The sequence below is a fragment of the Macaca thibetana genome, chromosome 2 (genome assembly GCF_024542745.1).
Source record: "Macaca thibetana thibetana isolate TM-01 chromosome 2, ASM2454274v1, whole genome shotgun sequence".
Taxonomy (NCBI): domain Eukaryota; kingdom Metazoa; phylum Chordata; class Mammalia; order Primates; family Cercopithecidae; genus Macaca; species Macaca thibetana.
This window is the reverse complement of record NC_065579.1, coordinates 119,970,719-119,994,421: the sequence shown is the minus strand read 5'-3', so window position 1 is coordinate 119,994,421 and position 23,703 is coordinate 119,970,719. Positions and strand designations below refer to the sequence as shown.

General features: G+C 39.1%; 1 protein-coding gene across 20 annotated transcripts in view; it reads left to right on the top strand.

Moving 5' to 3' along the window:
* Window positions 1–23,703, top strand: part of MAGI1 (membrane associated guanylate kinase, WW and PDZ domain containing 1) — a 686,305-nt gene that overhangs the window by 405,184 nt on the left and 257,418 nt on the right. For all 20 annotated transcript variants that reach the window (XM_050778525.1, XM_050778528.1, XM_050778527.1 and 17 more), the window contains exon 2: window positions 17,072–17,188. In XM_050778525.1, the coding sequence (XP_050634482.1) occupies window positions 17,072–17,188 (117 nt within the window). The remainder of the gene's footprint in view (window positions 1–17,071; window positions 17,189–23,703) is intronic.

Here is a 23,703-nt window from a genome sequence, read left to right as displayed (position 1 = left end):
GAGAAGTAGGGTAGGCCTGGAACCCTGGCCACACATTGGAATTACTAGTGAAGATTAGAGAAAAAATAACGATGCCTAGTCCTTCCCTATAGATTCTGAATTGGTCTGAAGTGGGGGCCTAGGCACTGGTGCCATTTTAGACATGCCCCAGGTGATTTCAGTGTTCATTGAAGTTTACATCCCTGTCTTAGAGGTAACAACATTCGGTTGCCACTTCCATTCTGAGTAAGCCTGGCTGAAGCCTTGTCATTAGAACATTGCAGGACACCAGGAGACAGCAGCTCTGTGCTTTTGCTGTTAGAGCAATGTGGGGAAGCTTAGTGATCTGAATTCCTTCAGGTTCTTAGTATAGCTCTCAGTCACCATCAACTACTTTTTATTTTTTGATATAGGCTTATTAGAAAGCAAAAATTCTCAGTTGTGGTTTGGTATCTCCAAGGGTGTGGGTTGCTCTCAAAGGGCATTGCAAAATTTATTTAAAGTCATGTGAATGTGTAAAGATAATTTTCTTTCTCATAAGGACTGGGGAATCGAGCCACAAAAAAAGAAGGTGTCACAGTTCCCAAAGGCTGAAGTGTGGACCTGTTTCAGTTTGTTCCACTGACAAACGTTTGATCTCCTTCTGTGTTTTGGGAACTATAACGTGTCAGGGACTTGCTTCCCTAATAGGAACACTCATTAGTTGGATTTATTGGTGCATTTGGCATCTTCCTTGCAGTTTTAAAATGTTATTTTAGGATTCGGGTAAATATGTCAGTATATAAGCAATATATTTGGAGAGGAAGCTAAGAGAATTTGACTGCTTCAACCCTTGTTGTGAGTAAACATACAACAATGTTGAATTTCTGTGAACTCTTTAGCTTCCTGCCTGTCCTCATGACAGCCCTGTCAGGTAGATGCTATTCTTTTGTTTTTTTTTTGAGATGGAGTCTCGTTCTGTCGCCCAGGCTGGAGTGCAGTGGTGCAATCTCGGCTCACTGCAAGCTCTGCCTCCCGGGTTCACGCCATTCTCCTGCCTCAGCCTCCTGTGTAGCTGGGACTACAGGCGCCCGCCACCGTACCCGGCTAATTTTTTGTATTTTTAGTAGACACGGGGTTTCACTGTTTAGCCAGGATGGTCTCGATCTCTTGACCTCGTGATCCGCCCGTCTCGGCCTCCCAAAGTGCTAGGATTACAGGCGTGAGCCACCGCGCCCGGCCCTGGTAGATGCTATTCTTGTCCCCATTTTTCTGATGAGGAAATGGAGACCTAGAGTGGTTAAATAACTTGACCAAGAACACACAGAGGCAGCAGATGGTAAAGTCAGGATGGGAACCTACCTCTGCCTAGTTCTGCTTTAGCCACTGCTTGTGTCATTTTAATTAGTAGTATCATCCTTCATTCACTCGATCAGTCACATAGTCTATGCCAGCTCCTCCTGTAGGCCAAGAGACTCTATTCTAGGCTAGGAGGATCTCAGTCCTCATAGGAAACTCTCAGGGTTTGGGGGTGAGGGGATGACAGACAATAAACAAGGTAAATATATAAACAAGAATTTCAAAGAATGATAACTGCTATGAATGCAATAAACCAGAGCAATAGAACAGACACTGATGGAGCAGTGTTTTTTAGATACAGTTTTCAGAGAAGGCCTCTCAAACCTGTGTTCCTAGCACTAAACCCTGCTGCCTCTCGCATAGCAGCCCTGTGCTAGAAGAAATGTGTGGAAATACATGCATGTACATATCAAATCTTAACAACTTGGAATTATCCCCAATATAAGCCCTTTTGCAATTATCTTTCTCTTTCCTTCTTTCTTTCTTTTTTCTTTCTTTCTTTCTTTCTTTCTTTCTTTCTTTCTTTCTTTCTTTCTTTCTTTCTTTCTTTCTTTCTTTCTTTCTTTCTTTCTTTCTTTCTTTTCTTTCTTTTTTTTCTTTCCTTCCTTTCTCTCTCTCTTTCTCTCTTTCTTTCTTTCTTTCTTTCTTTCTTTCTTTCTTTCTTTCTCTCTCTCTCTCTTTCTTTCTCTCTCTCTCTTCTTTTCTTTTCTTTTTCTTTTCTTTCTTGAGTCAGGTTCTCACTGTCACCTAGGCTGGAATGCAGTGATGCCATCATGCATCACTGCAGCCTTGACTCCCCAGGCTCAGGTGATCCTCCCAACTCAGCCTCCCAAGTAGCTGGGACTACAGGCGTGCACCACCATACCTGGCTAATTTTTTTTTTTTTTTTTTGTAGAGACAGGGTTGTGCCACATTGCCCAGGCTGGTCTTGAACTCCTGCAGTCAAGTGATCTGTCTGCCTTGGCCTCCCGAAGTGCTGGGATTACAGGCATGAACCACCATGCCCAGCTTGCAATATATTTTTTTCTAATATGCTCTTTGTTCTAAAAGAAAAATAAGAAAGAAGATTCCACATATGTATAAAGGGGCACTTAAGTATAACTATCCCCAATTACTGTATGTTTCCCCATACTCAGGGTGGAACTGTCACACTAGGTTGGTCACAGTAACTAGAGAATACACCATGCATTTAGTTTGGAGCTGCCAAGAATGGGGATGCTGAATGTCCAGAGTTTCATGGAACAAATCTGCAGACAAAGAATTGTCCTGCTCAAGATGACAGTGGTACTCCTTTTGAGAAACTCTAGGCAAAACCTGCAATGGGCTTAAACTTGTGTATATTGAAGCCTTTGTGTTGAGGGGATAAGATTTGGTTGGCTGGGTCTGAAGTTTTTTGTTTTTGTGCTTGGAATTAGTTGAGGTCTTTCCTATTTGATGGCAAATAGGATCTTGACCTGATCCAGTTTACTTCATTCTGTGCCTTCTCTCCTTTCTCTGGATATGTTAAATGACAGATAGAAAATAGCTTATTTTGTGTGTGTGTGTGTGTGTGTGTGTGTGTGTGTGTATGTTTTCCCTTATAAACATAGTTAAAAAAAAAAAAAAGCTGTAGCACTTTGGGTTGCCCGTTTGCTCTCTAGTCAAGAAAAAAATGATCATTAAGGGCAATGTTAATATGTGACCAGTGAGCCTGTCAGAGGGGAAACCAGGATGGCAGATGTGATAGGGTTGTCTTACATAAATCACCTTCCATTGTCGAGGTTGGCATATGGCCAGTGAGTGTCCTAATTACTGAATGGCTTTTATAGCCCCATTATTTATAATCACTTTTGAATAGCAGCTGGAAGACTACAGTGAGATGGAATGAAAATAGTGGAGTGTGAAAATTATAATCGTTTATGGAATTATGGAGATTAGAAATATCTGATGATCAGCCTAGAACTCTCCCCCCTAAATATTTTTTAAACAAGCGCACTATACACAACACTCTTGAAAAATGAGAGCTGTGGTCAATCAGAGAGATGAGTCTTAATGATTTAAGAATATTTAACTTAGTGGGTTGGCAACATATGAAATAAGTCTAGAACTTGTACACAACCACATTTACATAAAATAGGTGTCCCCTCTCCTCCCTTACCCCAATCCCTCCCTCTGCCCCAGGACCATGGCGATTACTTGTGACTCTCTCTTTTGTTTCTGATTTTGATACTATTTAAAGAAAGGTGCTGTGCAAAGAATAGACTCAAAGATGCTCTGTTGATGGGAAATTGTGTCACTTTTCTCAGACCCATCAAATGATGTGTGTATCACAGTGGTCTCTGCTCTTTACAGTCCAGTAGAAATTGAAGTGATGTACTATACTGTAACAGTCTGAATGAGATTTCCCAATGTAAGTCAGAGTGCCTAGAACTCTGGCCCCAGCCAACTGTTGCATGAATGACGTCAGATCATATTAGAATACGGTTTGCAATCCAGATTATCTATTCCTGTCTGTTTATAAATTGGGGTAAGGCTGGGAAGGTAGGAGAACATTTGTGTTAATTACTATGAATGGTCGAGGCTGTGGAATACCAAGGGGATCTCAGTTGTATTTGCATAAAAACATTTAAAACATGCTTACCTGTTAGCAGATTCCTAAAGCCCTGGAGTACAAGGCTTTACCCGTGGGTGCTGGTTCATGGAAACTAACCTGCTTATATGCCTTGGCTGAGTGTGCCATTCAGATGTCACTCTCTTGGTTTCTTCATATGGTAGGCATTGAGAGGGCCATTTGGACAACTTTATGATGTGGCAGTTTAGAAGGAAAGTCAGTCTTTGGTTTTTATATTGGATTCACATAGATGTTTTACAGTGTCCTTATGACTGTAACTGCTTTTTAAAATAATTATTGGCTGGGTACAGTGGCTCACACCTGTAATCCCAGCACTTTGGGAGGCCGAGGCGGGAGGATCATGAGGTTAGGAGTTTGAGACCACCCTGGCCAACATGGTGAAACCTCATCTCTACTAAAAATACAAAAATTAGCTGGGTGTGGTGGCACACGCCTGTAGTCCCAGCTACTTGGGAGGCTGAGGTGGGAGAATCGCCTGGACCTGGGAGATGGAGGTTGTAGAGAGCCGAGACCACACCTTTATACTCCAGCCTGTCTCAAAAATATATATATTTTTTATTTTACTTTTTTATTTTGAAAGTTTCCAAACCCACACTTGTGTTGAAAAAACAACAAAATATATACTCCCATAACCAGGATTCACCAGCTGTTAACATCTCTTGCTACACCAGACCCATCTGTCCATATTTACACCTGTTTCCACTTTGCTAAGTTACCTGAGTTAAGGGGTAGATACCATGATACCTCATCCCCAAATAAGCAAAAATTACCACAAAATGATGACATTTTCCTACAAGCCATGATGCAGTTGTCACTTATCAACATTCATTCAGTAACATCATCAAACTTTGAGTTCATAGTCAACATTCCCTTAGCTGAGCCATAAACATCTTTGTTGTTTTTATTTTTCTTAATTCCAGATCTAGTCAAGCTTACACACTGCATTGTTATGAGCCTTGATAAAAGTAACATTTACTGCACACTTACTATGTATTGTACTAGATATTGGATTAGTGCATGATCTCATGAAGCTGCACAGCCCTTTTGAGCAGATACTATTATTATCTCTACCTGATCGATTAGGGAACTGAGGCTCAGAGAAGTTCAGCAACATGCCCCAGGCAAGCTGGTGAATTTGGGGCCTGGATCTGAACTAATCAAGCCTCGCTTGAAGTTCAGCTCTCTTAACCATATACTACTGAAAGAAACACACTCTGTGGGGACATTGATCATATCAACAAATTTCCACAACACCAACTATGCTTTTGGGAGACTTTCCAGAAGCAGAAATTGTCTTAAAAACCTTTGCAAGTTCAAGAACTTAAATATAGAAAGAATATGTGTTGGTTTTTTGCTTTTATTTTCTATGCTGGTGCTTCCTGGTTTGTCTTTGTCATCATTCTGATTGTGAACCTTTCCTAGACCTCTCTGGTCAAGAACACAGACAGTCATACTCCCCCGGATTTGAGTTGCGTCTCCTCCATTGGTTGCTACCTGGGTCATGGGGCAGCTTCTGAGCCTCAGTTTATGCTTCTGTAAAATGAGACTAGCAATATCAGTGGGTGGGAGTAAGGATTATACAGTTATTGCTTAGTACTGCTATCTGGCTCATTGAAAGTGCTTAATAAGTGTTCACTGTCATCTCAAGTCCAATTGGTCCAGTTAGAATTCTAATAGAGTATCTTTTCAAGAATTTGGAGTATTCTTGAAGGGCACAGACACCTGTGTCTTTAGAGTCCACTCAGCATTCTGAATGTAGAGACACTTGATTTCAGCTTTTGGTGAGGCCATGCAGCTGTTTATGAGGGCATGCCATAAGCTCACATCAGCTATATTACTTTATCAATAGGGGAACATTGTCTTTCTGCTTTTTGTATGTAAATCCTTTGTTTATTTTTTTTCTGAACAGATGTTATTCCACTATCTTAGTTTAACTGGAATAAATACAAGAACCACCAAAGGCTGTAAATAATGAAAAAATCAAGATGATGGAATTTAAACCTAAGCTTGCTTTTCTTTCCAAGCTTAATTCAAATTTTTTCTCACTGTGGGATGAAATTTATAATAAAAAGATTCACCAAGAGAAAAGAACAGAGAAGGCAGGCAGAAAATGATAATAAAGCGAATTTCCTGAAGTGCTAGCAAAATGTTTCATGCTTGCTCATGCGGGGAGTTAAATGTAAATAGTAGCTTCTTGAGCTTCATCAGCATACATAAATCTGTCTCGCAGCCTCTCTCTCACATCACACTCACCACACGTTTCTTTTTTATTTATATTTTTTAACTTTTATAGAAACATGACTAAAAGAACAATAGTCTTTGTACCACTCGGGGAATAGCTTCCATCTCTGCATGTGTGATGAGGTACCCACTGTCTGTAGTCATGTGTGGTGTGTGCCTGTTATTGTCAGCCCCATAGTGGGGTGGCAGCACTTGAGATTAGCGAGAGATGAGGACCTGCTGTGAGAAATAAAGCCTAGCTCCCCATATTCCATTAGGGGGCTTTTGGTGTGGCTCAGACCATTGGTCTACAAATCTTAGCAGATATTAGAATCATCTGGAAGGCTTGTTAAAACACAGATTGCTGACCCTCCACCCCTAGAATTTCTAATTCTATCAAGTCCTGGGGTAGAGACCAGTCATTTTTATTTCATGTAAGTTTTTGGGTATTGCTACTGCTGCCAGTCTCACGGGACCATACTTAGCGAACCACTGGCTTAGACTAACCTGGGAGACAATGAACACCCTCCACCTCCACACCAAGTATTGCTTGAACTCTACCCCAACAATTACTTAAGGAGAATTCCTTACCTGGAGAGGCAGAACCAACATCTAGACCAGGACTTAGCAAACTGTGGCCCAAGGGGCAAATCTACTGCCTCTTTCTGTAAATAAACTTTCATTGAAAAACAACTTCATGTACATGTTGTCACTGGCTGCTTTCACACTACAGAAGCAGAATTGAGCAGTTGGATAGAGTTCATATGCACTATGAAGGCTGGAAAATAGTTGTTATCTTAGCTTTTTATGGAAATATTTTGCTGACCCCTGACCTAGACCAATTGAATGTTTAGAGAAGGGAGGTTGGAAGTAATTGTATAAAGACAGGCCTGCTGAATGTTCTTTATTTGTGTATTTTTTTAGATGTGAGAGTTTTTGTTTTTTTAGTTGAATAAATATGATCATGACAGTCATTCATTATTTCTCACTAAGCCATTCTCCGAATTAATTTTCTTACTGGAACAAGTAGTTTCTCAAAATGAAGGGAACAGTTTTACCATTGTGTAGTCTCTTTAATACATTGTTGACATCTGTTCAAATTATTGGTAGAAAAATTTTTAAAAACCGTAAGTAAAATGTGAAAAATTATTCTCATTTTGACACTGTAATTGTCAGGTGAGTTATGTTGAATGTCTTCCAGATTTGGTAGAAACTGCCATAACCTTTATATAAAGCATTTTGTGAGTATTTATCAAGAACCTTTAAAATAATATACTCATCGATCTAGTAATTCTACTTCTAGGAAATTTCAGCAAATTTTATGTTTAAAGTTTTTTATTACAGCATTATTGCATAATCTTGGCTCACTGCAACCTCTGCCTCCCGGGTTCAAGCGATTCTCCTGCCTTAGTCTCCCAAGTAGCTGGGATTAGAGGAGCCTGCCACCAAGCCTGTCTAATATTTTTGTATTTTTGGTAGAGGTGGGGTTTCACCATGGTGGCCAGGCTGGTCTCGAACTGCTGACCTCATGTGACCTCCTGTGATCCACCCACCTCAGCCTCCCAAAGTGCTGGGGTTACAGGCATGAGCCACCGCATTCAGCCGCAAATGTCTATTAACATGAAACTCATAATAATGCCGTGAGTTTATGTACGTATTTTGGAGCCATTTAAGATAAAACTGGATGAAGGAAAGCTAATACGATGTTTCTGGAGGGAATTTGTATCAAGGACCTTAAACATTTTTGTGCTTTTTGTTCCAATATCTCCACTTCAAAGATCTCAAGAAAATAATCAGAAGTACGCAGATCGATTTTGTGCAAGGAGGATAATCAAAGTAGAAACAATTTTTATGCCTACTAATTGATAATAGGTTAAATACGTTGTGATGAATTGATGAGATAAAATACTACATAGCCCTTAAAAGTATATTTTTGAGCACTAATATTGCAAATGCTTATGAATTATTTGTTAGAAAATGTAGATATAAATCCACATATGTGGCATGATCCCACACATCCTATACTTAATAGATACCTAATAGATCTCTGTATTCCACTCAAAGCTGTTCATTACTAGTTAAGCACAAACATTGGTTTCCTTTTTGATTCCATTGCATGTGGTGTCTTCCTCCATCATGTCGCCAAACTGTATCAGTTCCAGGTTTAAATTACATCTCTTCTCTGCCCCTTCCTGCCCTTCTTCCCAGACACTCCCTTAGTCCAGGCCACTTTAGGATTGTATGATCAGCTCTACTGGCTTCTTCTGACTCTCGCCTCTACACATGACCCTGTGTGTGCATACACACTACACAACTGCAAAAGAAACCTCGATATTTAGATCATGTCCTCTACCTCCATGACTCAAATCCTGTCAGTGCATTCTTACACATGTAGAATAAAATGCAAGCTCTTTATCATGGCCTGCAAGGCACACAATTGTCTGGCCACTGCTTCTCTCTCTTTCTTTTCAAAAATTTCAATAGTATTTGGGGTACAGGTGGCTTTTGGTTATATGGATGAGTTCTTTAGTGGTGAATTCTGAGATTTTAGTGCATCTGTCACCGAGCAGTGCACATGGCACCCAGTGTGTAGTCTTTTATCCCTCACCCCCTTCTCGATCTCCCTTCCTACATCCCCAAAGTCCATTATATCACTCTGTATGTCTTTTTGTCCTCATAGCTTAGCTCCTGCTTATAAGTGAGAACTTATGGTATTTGGCTTTCCATTGCTTCACTTAGAATAATGGCCTCCAGCTTCATTTAAGTTGCTGCAAAAGACATTATTTTGTTCCTTTTTATGGCTGAGTAGTATTCCATGGTGTATAGATACCACATTTTTCATTATCCACTAGTGCTTCTCTTTTTAACCTCAACCTGAGACACCCTCTGTTGGAGCTTCATGCTGTTTCTCTAGCATACCAACCTCTTGCCTACTTCCAAAACTTTTGCACATGCCGTTCACTCTGCCTGGAATATTCTTTCTCCAACACTTTGCAGACCTAGCTAGCCTCTTATCCTTCTTTAGTTCTCACCTTAACAATTGCCTCTGCCTGGAGGTCATCTCTGTTCATCCTTCCTAAAGCAGGCATGTACCCTGCTGCTCAGGGGCTCTGTGTTGTCCTTGTTGCATCCTCAGGGGTCACAGGGTGTTTAGCTCTAGGCACTTAATAAATACATGTTGAATTAATGAATGAAACTCCGCAAATGTGTAAGTGTATTATAAATGTGCATGTATGTTTCTAGGTGTGTAGGCATACAGAGGAGACCATACCAAAATATTAATTGTGCTGTAAATGAAGTCACAGGTTATTTTAACTTTCTTTGTTGTACTTTTGTGCATTTTTAAAATCTTGTGATTAATTCATATTGCTTTTTTATTGTGCTTAAATATATACAACATAAAGTTGACCGTTTTTTCCTTTTTTAAGTGTGTGATTCTGTAGCGTTAAGTACATTTACATTGTTGTGCATCCGTCACCAACTTCCCTTTCTAAAACTTTTTCAGCATCCACAACTGAAACTCCACACCCATTAAAGGGTAACTCTCCAGTGATTTATATTGCTTTTACAATAAGAAAAAATTGTAGAAAATATATTAGACAAAACAAGTAGCAAACATCCTTTTCAGACAAGGTCACTTAATTGAATTTTGGGTTGTGAGTTCGAGTGACTATAAAACAAGTTGTTTTTCAATTTGTAATTTTGTGTTTAAAAAATCCTATTCTTTATAAAACTGAAGTGCTGAACTGATGGATTTTTTTTTTTTTTTTTTTGCTGTAATAGCTCCACTGCAGTATAAACCATTTGTTGTTGCCCTAATAAATGGACTTTTCCTACAACTATAATCATTTTTTGAAGAAACTGTGTGCTAAAGCAGAATCACCTGAAAGTACGACCAGTTCAGAATCCTTATGCAAGTTCTCCTCAGCATCGACAATTTGAAATGTATTTCAGTGTCAATTCTAATTGTAATGAAATACCATTCTTCGACCTTCTGGATGTGGATATAGCTGTGGAGCTCATGTAATACAGACAGGGAATTGTATTCTGCCCTCTCGGTCACAGATGGGTACATTAAGAAGACTGCAAAGTGTTCCCTCAGGAAACCTGGTTTCTTGACCACAAAGATTCTTTCTACTGAGCAACATTCCTTTTCGGATCTCTATCCTAGGAGGTAGAGATCAGTCCAAGCAGGGTCCCCTCATCATCCATCACCTTGAAAAGATGCTTCTGATAAGAGTTGGCCAAAAACTCTCTAGCAGGTGAGAGAAAAATTTGGAGAAGCGACACGTCTCAGTTATATTAGGGGATCATTTTATGTTTAAATAATGACAGGCAAAATTTATACCATAAGTAAGTGCTAAAGGAACCCTATCCAGAATATGTAAGAATATCTCTTTATCAAGAATAACTAGATAACCTCATAGGAAAACGTACAAGAAATGTGAACAGGCAAGTCACAGAAAGGAAAACATAAAAGACAATTTAAAAACTATAATAGAATGTTCAGTCTCAGTTGTAATCAGTAATTATAAATTAATATAACACCAAGATATCATTTTATATTTAGTAGATTAGGAAACATTTATAAAGTTGGAATGTGCAGAAAAGAGTTAGTGGCAGCTGGATGGAATGCTAAGGTGGCCCTTGGCTGGCATCTGGGAACTTGCATTTCAGAGAATTTCTTCTATTCTAATAACCGATAAGAGTGACTCACTATGTCTAGACTGTATGCCCAAATGCTATCATTTATACTTTTTTTTCCGAGAGTCTGGAGATTTATTTTGTGCCAGGCAAAGGCTGCTTACATGACCAACTCCCAGTAAAAGCCCTGGGCCCTGGGTGTCTAAGGAGCTTCTCTCGTGGGCAGCTTTTCACATGGTTTCTTTGGGGGATGTACATGTGTCCTATGTGATGCCATTTGGAGAGGATACTTAGAAACTTAACACCGATTTTCTCTGGACTTTGTTCTGTGAGGCTTTTTCCTTTGCTGATTTCACTTTGTATCTTTTTGCTAGAATAAACCATAGCCATGAGTACAACTATATAACGAGTCCTCTGAAACTTCTTAGTGAATCATCCGGTCAGGAGTGGTTTTGGGGACCTGAAAGATAGTGACAATAGCAAACGTTGGCCTAAGTGTGGGAAAACAGGACTGCCAAAACTATTTATGGAAAGGCAAATTGGTACCACCATTTTGGGGATGAATTCAAAAATATTAAAATAAATCGAAGATATCTATGTCCACTTTTAGGTTTAGATAATCTAAAGAGAAAAACCCCACACATTTGCTAAAAAAAAAGTTGGGGGAGGGAGGCATTACAGAGACTTTTATAGCAGCATTGTTTATATTGGAAATAGCTTAATTTTCTATGAAGGATAAATATATTTCGGTTTATTTTAATATTAAATATTATACAACATTTAAAATAACAAAAATTACATCCATCAAACGTGATTAACATTCTGTAAACTCATATGGGTGAAAAAAAGCAGAGTTATATTGCTGTAAATGTAAAAGACACAGAATTCCAGATGTATAGAGATAAGATACAGAAATATAAAATAATGGCAGATCAAGAGAGCATCTAAGCCCCATTTTCCCCAGTTAAGATATAAAATTGTTTTACATTAAGCTCTGAAACCCTTTCTTGGAAAAAGCTCTACATATAGTCGTATGTTGCATAATGACTGGAATACGTTCTGAGAAATGTGGTCTTAGGTGATTTAGTCGTGCACACATCATAGAGTGCACTTACATAAACCCAGTTGGTATAGCCTACTACACACACTTATGCTATATAGTATAGCCCATTGCTCCTAAGCTACAATCTGCACAGCGTGTTACTTTCCTGAATACTGTAGGCATTTGTAACACAGTGGTAAGTATTTGTGAATCTAAACATATACAAACAGAGAGAAGGTACAGAAAAAATACAGTGTTGTAATTTTGGACCCATGGTACATATGGCTTTGACTGGAACTTTGCTATATAGTGTATGACTGTATTTCTGACCTATATTCTCTTTTCTATTTACAAAACAAATCTTGAATTTCAGAGAAAGTGAAGATGCTATGACAAGCTGTCTTCCAACTTATTTTATTGGCTCACTGCCCTTGAAATTAGTAGACGATTTATAGATATGTCCCTTGAATAACTGGCAATTAATTTGATATTAGATGCCAAAATGTACAGTATTTTTAATAAAATGTGAAGGTTGAGGCTTTTCATGTCCAAATGTGATGGAACTCAAAGTAAATGTTAACTGGCAGCATAGTAAACCCTGTCCTTTTGCACATCTGCAGTAGAGGGGAGTTTTAGTTTGTTGACCATAAACCCTAGCTACCTTGGTTAGTTTGAGTATAAGCTTAGGTGTAAACCAAGAGCTTATACTTAAGAATGCCTTCTAGGTGGGGCACGGTGGCTCACACTTGTAATCCCAGCGCTTTGGGAGGCTGAGACAGGAGGATTGCTTGAGCCCAGGAGTTCAAGACCAGCCTGGGCAACATAGCAAGAACCTGTATCTACAAAAGTTTAAAAATAGCTGGACATAATGGTGCATGCCTGTAGTCCCAGCTACTTGGGAAGCTGAGGCTGGAGGATTGCTTGAGCCTGAAAGGTCAAGGCTACTGTGAGCCATGATAACACCAATGCACTCCAGCCTGGGTGATAGGGTGAGACTCTGTCTCCAGAAAAATAAAAAAAATAGAATGCTTTCCAATCTATATACCCCTGGTTTATCTTGATAGTTACCACATATGATCCATAAGGATGTACAAATCTTTGTTATATATGTGATAAAAAGATATTGTATCTGAAAACTCCTTTGGAATGTTGCTTTTGATTTAAGCATTTTGGATATCATAGACATCTTGCCATGGCACAAATGATAACTGTTAGTGTCTTTTTAATGTCAAGAACTCTTGTCACCTAAGAGAAATTTAAAACCCTACATTGCAGGCAATGGGAATTTTAACTCAATTTCTAGAGCGCCTTATACCTCAAGCTAGAGTTAGCAGGTCGAGATATCACATATCAGTGACTTACTAGTTGATTTCATTTCCTGAACTTCAGCTCCAGCACAATGCCTGGAATATATTAAGCACACACTAAATGTCTGTTAATGAGTTTACATAGGTCCACACTATTTTAGCACAAGTAGATTTTTATTCACTTCTAAAAACATTAGAAATATCCTTTCATCCAAATCTCCATAAGTCTTTATTTTGTTTCTAGCTATTTCTAAGCCAATAGAATAAATTTTGTTTGCATGGATTTTTTTTTTTAAAAGAGTAAGAGTTCATGTTTGGACTGATTTTCTTTCTTTGGCCCCTCACCTCAACAATCATCCATTCAACAACATAACAATTATAATTTCCATCTTTCACTGAGTGCTTTCTTTTTGCCAGGCACTGTCTGAATGTATCATCCCATTTAATCCTCACAACAATCTTGTGACAGAGCTAATATTACATCAGTGTTCTATTTTTACAGTTGAGGAAAGCAAGGTTCAGAGATTAAACCCTGTGCTCAGACTCACCAGCTGATAAACAGTTGAACCAGGATTCAGAAGTAGGCACGTCTGGCTTAACTACCTAGATTTACTTTCTTTTTCCTTCGCTTCAGCTCTCTAAAGAGAGAACTATGCAACCTGAACATTGACTCACACCTAGAACTCATCCAATCATCCAATCATTATATGTATTTTAAACTTTTGAAATCGATTTTATTGGTATAGCTTACATATAATAAAACATACTTGTTTGTGTATATAGTTCTGTGAATTTTGACAAATATATAAACCCATGTTATTAATCTCGATCAAGAATATTATATTGGGGCCAGGAGTGGTGGCTCACACCTGTAATCCCAGCACTTTGGGACGCCGAGGTGGGCAGATCACTTGAAGGTGGAGTTCAAGACCAGCCTGGCCGACATGGTAAAACCCCATCTCTACTATAAATATGAAAACTCGCCACGCATGGTGGAAGATGCCTGTAATCCCTGCTACTCGGAAGGCTGAGGCATGAAAATCGCTTGAGCCTGGGATGCAGAGGTTGCGGTGAGCTGAGATTGTGCCACTGCACACGAGCCTGGGCAACAAAATGAGGCTCCATCTCAAAAAAAGAAAATATTATATTGGCATCTCCTCCAGAATCTTCCCTTGTGCTCCCCATTTTAAAAAACTGGTGTTGAAAATATTATATATTCACAGGATATTACAAAAAATAATATAGAGGCCCCATGTATAGAATCCTGCATGTAGAGAAATCATATAGAAGTCCTTCACCCTGTTTTCCCCAATGGGAAAGACCCATAGATCCATAGATCTTATTCCCTTATGCCCTTTGCAGTTAGTTTTTACTTACCTTCAGCTCTCTGTAACAACAAAACTGTTTTCTCTCACTATAAATTAGTCCGTTCCAAATTTTTTAGTGCATCCCCAAACTTTGTATATGAATGAAATCATGCAACATTTTATCTTTTGTATCTGACTTCTTTTGCTTAACATTCTGTGTTTGAGATTCATCAGTATTAATGCATGCATTAGTAGTTTCTTTTAATTGCTGTATAGCACCCCAGTGCTTGATTATACCACAGTTTGCTTATTCATTCACCTTCCGATGGACATTTGGATTGTTTCCAATTTTTGGCTATTTGTAAGTAAAGTTGCTGTGAAGATTCATCTGCAAGATTTTTTTTATGGACTTGTTTTCATTTCTCTTATGTAAGTAAGGGTGGAATTGTTGGGTCACTTGGCTATTGAAGGTATGACTTTCTAAGATATTGACAAATTGTTTCCCTAAGAGGATGAACCATTTTGTATGCCTGCTAAACAATATATTTGAGTTCCTGTTTCTCTACAACCTTGCCAACACTTGATATTTTCAGTCTTTTTAATTTTTGTTATTCAAGTAGTTATTTAATGGGATCTCATTATGATTTTATTATTTTTCCTCTAGTGACTAAGGATGTCTAACATCTTTTTATATGCTTAATAGTCACATATATTCCATTGTGAACTGTCTGTTCAAACCTTGTGCTGATTTTTTTGGGGGGGTGGGTTCATGTGGCATGGCATGTGGGTGTCTTCATTCAGTAAATACTTGATGAATGATTGAATGACTTAAGATTGGTTTGAATATGTGTATTTTCCTTTTGAGCACTTGAAACAGTAGATATAATACCAAATAAAATAGCTCAAACTGGGTTTTATTATCTATTTCAAAATGAGCAGGTGTAGCCAGAATCTTATATTGAACGTGATGTTAAAGTAAAAGATCAGTAGTTTCCTGCCCTAGGTAGGAAATACCATCATCTTAACCATCACTGTCATCCTCATGATTTACTCTTTTTGACCATAGGGAAGTTATCGTTTGAAGACATGAGTTTTATAGCTCACGTGACTCCTGGGTTGCTGCATTGTTTCTCTAAGGCTAAAAATGCTCTTACCTAATTTATATCTTGTCTAAAAATGGAAAGACAGTCTCAGCCTAGTTAGTTTTAGCTGTCATTGAAGCATCTTTCTCCATTAAGAGTGAATGCTAGTTAGGTTGATCTACAAGATTTCTGTTGATCCTGTAGACTGTAATTTGTGATTATGATTTTTTAAAATGTGTCTCTTTTCGATGACACATTTTTGTGATAATATCATATTTTTAGCTTTTCTTTTGTTCTGTTAAGTGTAGACAATTGCAAAGAAATAAACACAGACTCACTTAGATAACTATGCTTTAACAACAACAACAACAACAAAGCAACATACATTTAGTGTTTGAAAAGCAACACAGGGTAGGGAGATGTCTGTGTCTATGTCTGTGTCTGTCTGTCTGTCTGTGTGATGAAGAGTGAAGTCTACGTATTTATCCCGAGCTCAAGTCCTTTGTCCTAAAAGAAAAAAACTTTCTTCTGATTCCTCCTATTAATATCCAGTCTCTCCTTTTCCAAATTCATTTTTACAGAAAAGGAATCAGACATTATGCATAGTCCCACACATTTTCTCCCAATATCAACCCATGAAAATCTAGCTTATGCAAAGTAGTTGTTATATGGATGAATTGTGCTTTAATTGCTCCCTTTTGGTTGTTACCAGGTTTTTGTTTTTATTTATTTACTGTCATTAAAAAAAGCTATATTAGGGCCAGGTGCAGTGACTCACACCTGTCATCCCAACACTTTGGGAGGCTGAGGCGGGCAGATCACTTGAGGCTGGGAGTTTGAGACCAGCCTGTTCTACATGGTGAAGCCCTGTCTCTACTAATAATACAAAAATTAGCTGGATGTGATGGTGGATGCCTGTAACCCCAGCTACTCAGGAGGCTGAGGCAGGAGAATCGCTTGAATCTGGGAAGCAGCTCACTTGAATCAGTGAGCTGAGGTCGTGCCACTGCACTCTAGCCTAGGTGACAGAGTGAGACTCCATTTCAAAAAATAAAAATTAAAAAAAGTTAAAAAACTATAGTAAATGCTCATGGAAATTTGAGGAGATTACAAGTATACCTGTAGAGTAAATTCCTACCAGTCAAATCCCTGGTCAAAGAACATTTTATAATTTGATAGTTATTGCTGGATTGTCTTCTTTAAGGTTTCAGTAATTTACGCTTCTAGTAATAGGGTCTACAAGTGTCGATGGCACATATTTAAATATAATAGCCTATGTTAAACACTTTGATATTTTGGCCTTCTAGTATGATGTGAGATAGGAGCTCCAAATTAATGCTTTGCCAGTGCTGTTTTATCTTTATGACATTCCTTCTTGACTTTACCCTAGCAGAGGAAAATCTAAAGTACATCCTCCTAATGACTAGGGGTGGCAGGCTGGAATTGCATCCTGTGGCTTTCTCGCACTCAGTTCTTGGCTACTCCTTTTCTAGGAGGCCCTGTTGTTGATGTGGTATGTCTATTTTATGTATTTCCTGCAGGAGGAAGGCTGAACAAGGACCTGCGACATTTTCTCAATCAGCGGTTCCAGAAGGGGTCTCCTGATCATGAGCTCCAGCAGACCATAAGGGATAACCTTTACCGCCATGCTGTGCCTTGTAAGTAGCCAGACTTTGGCATCTCACTGCTGGGTGCATGTGTGTGTGTGAAAGGTCCAGGGGAGAAAGGAGATCTCAACAACCGATTGTGGAACACCTGGTGGCTTGCCTACTGAGAGACTCCTTGACTCAAGTAAATCATAATTGAATAATACAGTGTCGTGGTGTGCCTGGGTTTCAGTCATTTCTCTGTAATGTGGGGCAAATTATCTACCCTTTGTAAGGTCCACTTTTCACATTAGTGGAAAGGACATGTCAGTAATACCAGCTTCATGGAACTGCTATGAGGAGTCAATGAGATCAGGCACAGAAGGCGTTTTGTAAGATAATGGTGTGCTGTAAGCCTCCATAAATGTGAACCATTGCTGTTATTAATGGAGTAGACTGGGCCAGCAGCCTTCAGACTGACCTTTGTGGAGACCCCCAGTGAAGGGAATACCCCAGTGGGCTCTTTCTTCCTTCCCAGGGTTCTCCTTTTGGTCAACTTCATCAGATTGTTAAGTCAGGATTTTATATAATTTTGTTTGAAGAAATGATTTCCACAGATAAAAAAATCCCAAACCCCCAAACCATTAGATTACACCAAATCTGAAAAAAAACAAGACACAGAACACAGGATCGCTGAAAGCAGAGTGTCTGTGTAAAGAAAGGCAGCCTGTCTGTCTGTCTGTCTGTCTGTCTGTCTGTCTGTGTATGGGTGGACAAATTGACAGCTCCATTGTAGTGAAGTTTCACTGTGCTGCGGCACACTGTGTTCCTGGTTGTTTAATTTCTTTTAAAATACGAGGAAAGAATGATTCTGGTTTTATTAGTTAGAATTTTTCTTTCTCCTATTACCCAGTCCTTCAAAGTTTGGAATTTATTTTTCTAGAAATATCATTTTTTAAACCAGCAAAAGAAAGGAGGAATAATTTTATGTTCAAGGTACCCTGTTTATTTCTATGTTTTGTTTGCTATAAATGGTTTGCTTTAAAAAAAAAAAAAAAAGCCTTGCAAATGATATGCTAGAGTGCTAATGTTTTCTGATACTGCTGTGAAAGAACAAGCAGAACTAATCTAAGGCATTCTGTAGATTTGAAAAGACTTAGACTGTAGTTCTAGATGATAACCTCCATAGATCAGATTCTAGAATAGCCCCTGGCTCTCTATTTTACTCATAAATAAAACAGAAGCTCTGAGAGGAAAAGAAGTTTGCTACAAGTAACTTGGGACAGGGCCCCAAGATTGCCTCTGTCCATGGAGCGGCTAAGCTGCATTTGACGGAGAGGAGTGTGATGATGTGTTAATGTGAACTTGTGGTCCTCAGTTCTTTTAGTCTTTTAGCTTTGAAGTTGTAAACTGTAATCCTGGTAATACCCTCATAATAATGTATTATATTTTGGCTTAATAATAATTAATTCCTAATGCTAATCACATAGATGGGGCAGGGATTATCATTCTATTTTTGTAAATCAAGAAACTGAGGCAATGAGGAAGCCAATAAAATGAAAGCCAAAGGTGATCAGGGCTTCGAGTCGCCTGAGTTCATCATTGCCCTGCCTCTTCTGCACTGTCAGGCATTCCTCCTGTAGTAACCCTTTGAAGTTGGGAGTCTTTGACACCCATATTACAGATGAAGAAACAAAGTCACAGGGAGGGTCAGTAAGTGGCAGATCTGGTCTTTTTAACTCTTATGTCATCTAGGGCTGTTTTCATAGCTGCCCTGTAGCTGCCTCTGAAGTTATAGCACAGCAGGTTGAATACAATTTTGCAGAAATCAGTAATTGCAGAATCATGATTGTTCTCTGTGTAATTTTTCCCCTACTTAGATTCCAATTTAAGAAATGGGGATGAGGCAAATGAGCGCACCATTTCTTGATGCATCTGTGGTGTTACCATGGTTACATTTTGGCATGCTCTCCCGTTTATTTTTTCCACTGATTTATTGGACCTGACTGTGAGCTAAATGGCTTGATTTTAAGCTTACCACTATGTAGGAATTGGGGCAAAAACGACCTCTGTCTTTTAAAAACAGTGGAAAAATCATGTTTGTTTTTGCTTGTATAAAGCCCTTGGCATTGATGTTTTATGGCTGTGAAACCAGTAAATCAGGAATTTGGAAAGCAGAAATGGTGTTCCTACTAAAAGAGAAAACAGGTAACAATTCATTTTACACTTCCTTCATAAAATGGGAAGGAAATTCAGAAGAGGTCTGTTTTGGAGTCTGGTGGAGCGTGTGTGCCTTTGAACATGAGTAGACTGGGGCTGACTTGGGATTCTTTCGACTTGTGTTCCTCTGGCCACATTTGTGTTTATTTTGATTCTCTGGCCCATATGACTGGGAAAGCCAAGCTCTCCACCAGCCCGTTTTGCTAATGGATTAGGAAGCCGTGGATTTGGGGAATGGATTCTCTTGATGATGATGTAACTGTGCTGCAGGGAAATGGGCTCGTGTAATCTGTACGTTCCAGAACTTCCTGCCACTGACATTTCAGTGACTTCAGTATTTTGAGAAGAGATGACCTCATGAACAGGTGCTTGTGGTGGGGGTAGACTTCTTTCCTTGTACATTTTAGGAGGCTCATGGGTCATTGGCAATGAAGAAATAAAGCTCCTTCACTCTCAGGTTATTTTTAGTGTTGCCGTAATGTATTGGAGCTGTATGTGCATCATAGCACACTTTACCACTTAGGGCTCAGTTTATCTTAATTCTCTGGCAGAGGAAATGCAGATAATAGCACCCCTGTTTTACTGGCCAAAAGATGAAGCAACAAAATTGAACTTTCTCAAAATTGTACCATTTGAAATGCCGTATTACTCATTTCTCATCTGCTGCTATTTTACTTTTCAAAATTTGTAACGGTGTTGTTGAGATATAATTCACATACCATACAATTTACCCATTTAAAGTGTTCATCCAGTGCTGTTTTTGTTACGGTTATTATTATTCTCGACTCCCCTTTTATTTTCCCTTTATTCAAGAACTTTTATTATTTCTGCAGTAAGAAGAAAGGGTATGTTAGTTGAAATTTAATTATATTTACCATTGAAAATACCCCTAGAAAAACCCCAACAGAAAAGAGATGCAGTTACAGAATGAGTTCAGGGGCCTGCTGTGAAGTCTGAGGGCTGCTCTGCTGGCTGTGTGGCCTGGTACAAGTCACATAACCTCTCTGAATCTCGTTGACTCTTCAGTAAAATGGAAATAGTAGTACTGACTCAACCATTGTCTTATCAGATGCACATAGCAATCCTATAAGGTGAGTTTTATTAAGGGAAACAGGTTCAGAGAGGTTACCAGTTTGCTTAAGGTCACACAGCAAGTAGCATGGTCAGGGTTAAACCAGTTCTCTGTAACTCCCAAGTTGGGTGTTATTAGTAATAGCCTGATTAGAGTAATATACAGACTATTGAGAGTAAAAGGAAAAAATATTTCTGATGGCTGAATTTAGAGCTCTAGTTGTTGAAAATAATGATATTTTCTGTCTTGGGGTTGGGAGCAATGGCAGGCATAATACCTTAAAAATAAGTATATTCTCTCTGATGTTCAATTAATTCACTGGTATGTACAATATAATTTTAATTAATGATTTAGATTCAGAAAAATCATTACATGATTTTCTTAGCATATCTAGGTTATCTTATTTTCCATTAGATCTTTTCTTTGTGTACCTATAGAAAACCATAATAAATGGGTTTGCAATGCTTGTAAACATGCCTACTTCTCTCATTCCTCAGAACCATCTAGCTAATATTTCTGTCTTTCTCCCCCTCTAGTTTTGTTCACATTCCCAACCCCTCCCAATCTGCGCTTCAACCCTACAAACTTCGTCTTCCAAACACACTTTGTGTCTTCTTATAAATGGGTACATATTATTTTTTCTGTTCCGCCGCCTCTCTATCTGACCAGTTCACAGTCTTCTTTTTAAGTTTTAGCCAGATGCCACTTCCTCCACGAAGTCCTCCGTTGCTTCTGCAGATTGGGCCTGTTGCCCTCCTCCCCACTCCCCAAGCCGCACTCTGTGACTTCCTTCATGCCTTTTTTGTGCCTGATTGTAGTGCCTGCTGCGTGCCTGCCTGTTCTAATTAGATTCCAACTTTCAGGAGTCAGGCAGCATATCTAACTGAGTGACCAGGCCACTCCTAGGTTAGTGCCTGGACTATAGGATAAGTATTTGTTGAACAAATGAACAAATGAAGAAATGGAAAAAGATGTTCTTTGTTTTTCTTCTTTTATTTTTTTCTTCCTTACTTAGCATTTGAGAAAAACAGAAGAATTGCTTTGACCCTAAGACTTTCAGCATAAAAAGAAGGTCAGAGTCTTGAGCCCCAAAAAGGGTCATAGATGACTGATAAGGATTTCACTAATTACGTGGCTGGTAATCGAGGCACACAAGAAGAATGTCAGAGCTCCCATGAGCTTGGAGCTGGAGTGCCCGTTCACAGCTCCTCCTAATTGTAGTCTAGATATCACTGTACCTCCTGCAATGATAGCCTTCCTGTTTTATGACTTCTTATCCTAGCTGATGTGACAACATCTGAGATTCTTGCTTTGGAATGGCCGCTTTTCCCATGAAGATAGATGCATTACCTGACAGGGCTTGTCATTTACTATACTGCTGCTGTCAAAACGAGATACAACTCATCCAGTAGTGCCGGTTCTCTGGAATGCTGAACAATGCCCCTCCCATTCCTCTTCACTTTTCTAGGCTCAACTGTCATCTTTCTTTTCAAGCAAAGGTTGCCTAAAAGAGGAAAGGATAAGTCAGTTTTGTTCTCCAGCTTAACACTTTGTTCATCAAGGCTCTTCCCAATACTGAGACCATTGTAACCAGTCTAAGAGGTATTGATCATTGACTTAAAGGACTTCACAGAGGGATTACGTGTATTTGATCTACAAGGCGATTTAAATTTGATGTGGTAAACATAGGTGATACTGGTCTTTATACGATAGCTATATTCAAACGGGCGTTTTAGCATCTGCTAACATTGTCTATTATTTTAAATGGGGCCACAAATTACCATTAGTTCTATTTGAACTTACAGTTTTCTCTTAAGCATAGTTGTTTCCGGTATGGCTTGCCTAAAATCAACCCCTTTTCCTGTGATCTTTGACAATTAGAGCTGATGACATAAACTAGACCTATTTGTTGGCAAGCATCCAGGATAAAGAACTGGATGCTGAAAAATAGTTTGTCTCCTGGAATGTGCATACCTGTGTTCAGGTTGTATTGGACACTGGTAGAATGCTTCTGGTCATAACTCATGAACTAGAGAGTTTTGCAAGCATCATAGGACTGATCAGATAAAGAGATAAAGGTCACTGGAAACTCTCTCTCTATTGCTATTTCTCTGCCGTTGTCCTCTATGTAAACTAAGGGCTGTCTGAAAGGATTGCTTTAGCCTTTGCAAAGTCTAGCCTGTGGCAAAACTATGACTACTAACAATAGCAATAGCTCTCCAGCTTTTGGACACCTACTGTGTACCAGATTCTCTGTCATGATATCTCTCTCTTTCCCTTTCTTTCTCTCTATCCTGTCATCTCTAACTTTAACTTCATCTAAAGTACACAAACTCTTAAGGGTCTGAACTCTTCGACTCTACCCCTTTTCTATTTAACCACAGATGTTTGTTGCTTATAATGTAAAACATTTATCTTGATCAGCTTTCTACCGTTTTTCTCCCATTCTCTTCTACCCATCATGACTGTATTTTCCCATGTGCCCTTGGCTTGTCTATGAGACGGGGACTCCTCCCACCTACTGGCCCACCCCTTGACTGCTTACACCTGTCCTTCTCCATTGAAACTTATTTGCTATGCATTGGTTTGCTATTGGGCTTCCTTTAAGAAGACAAGCATTGGAACAAAGAAGTGAATGTTTCTTGCTGTGGTATGAGGTTCCCCTGTCCATCATATATTTGTGACTTTAAATGTGGTTCTGTCCAAAATATCCTGTGTAAGAGGATGTTCCAACAGAGGACATTCATGGATAGCAATGACTTCTTATGCTTTTGATTTGTTTTTATACTCCTCATGATGTTTAGCACAAACTGTGTGCATAGAAATCACTTTAAACACCAGATTGCCCACGTCAAGGGTGTTACTGTGTCAAGGGCATCACTGCACTGCTTATACGTAGTTTCCTATTTCACCATGTATAAGGTGAGCTATGATTTATGTTTCACAAAGTAAGGTAATAGTCCAGGCAAGGAGTTTTGTGCCAAATTTAAAAATCATGAGACTAGATAACAATGCTTTTTGTTTAGGTGTGATTTGGAGCCAGAGTATGGGCTCAGATAACTGTAAACACATTTTTATCCATGGGACTCTCCGATGGAGCACTGGAAGGTGCTGAGGGAAGCAGGAAGCTTCTTTGTTATTCTGGAGTTTTATTCATTGAGGAACTTGGAGCATCCCTGGAACCCTCCTCATAAATGCCAGCAGCATCCCCCATATTTGTGACAACTCCGAGCAGAAAACGACTTCGCATTTCTGCAGTGTGCCCCTTCAGGAGCATTGAAGTGTGGAATCTCTA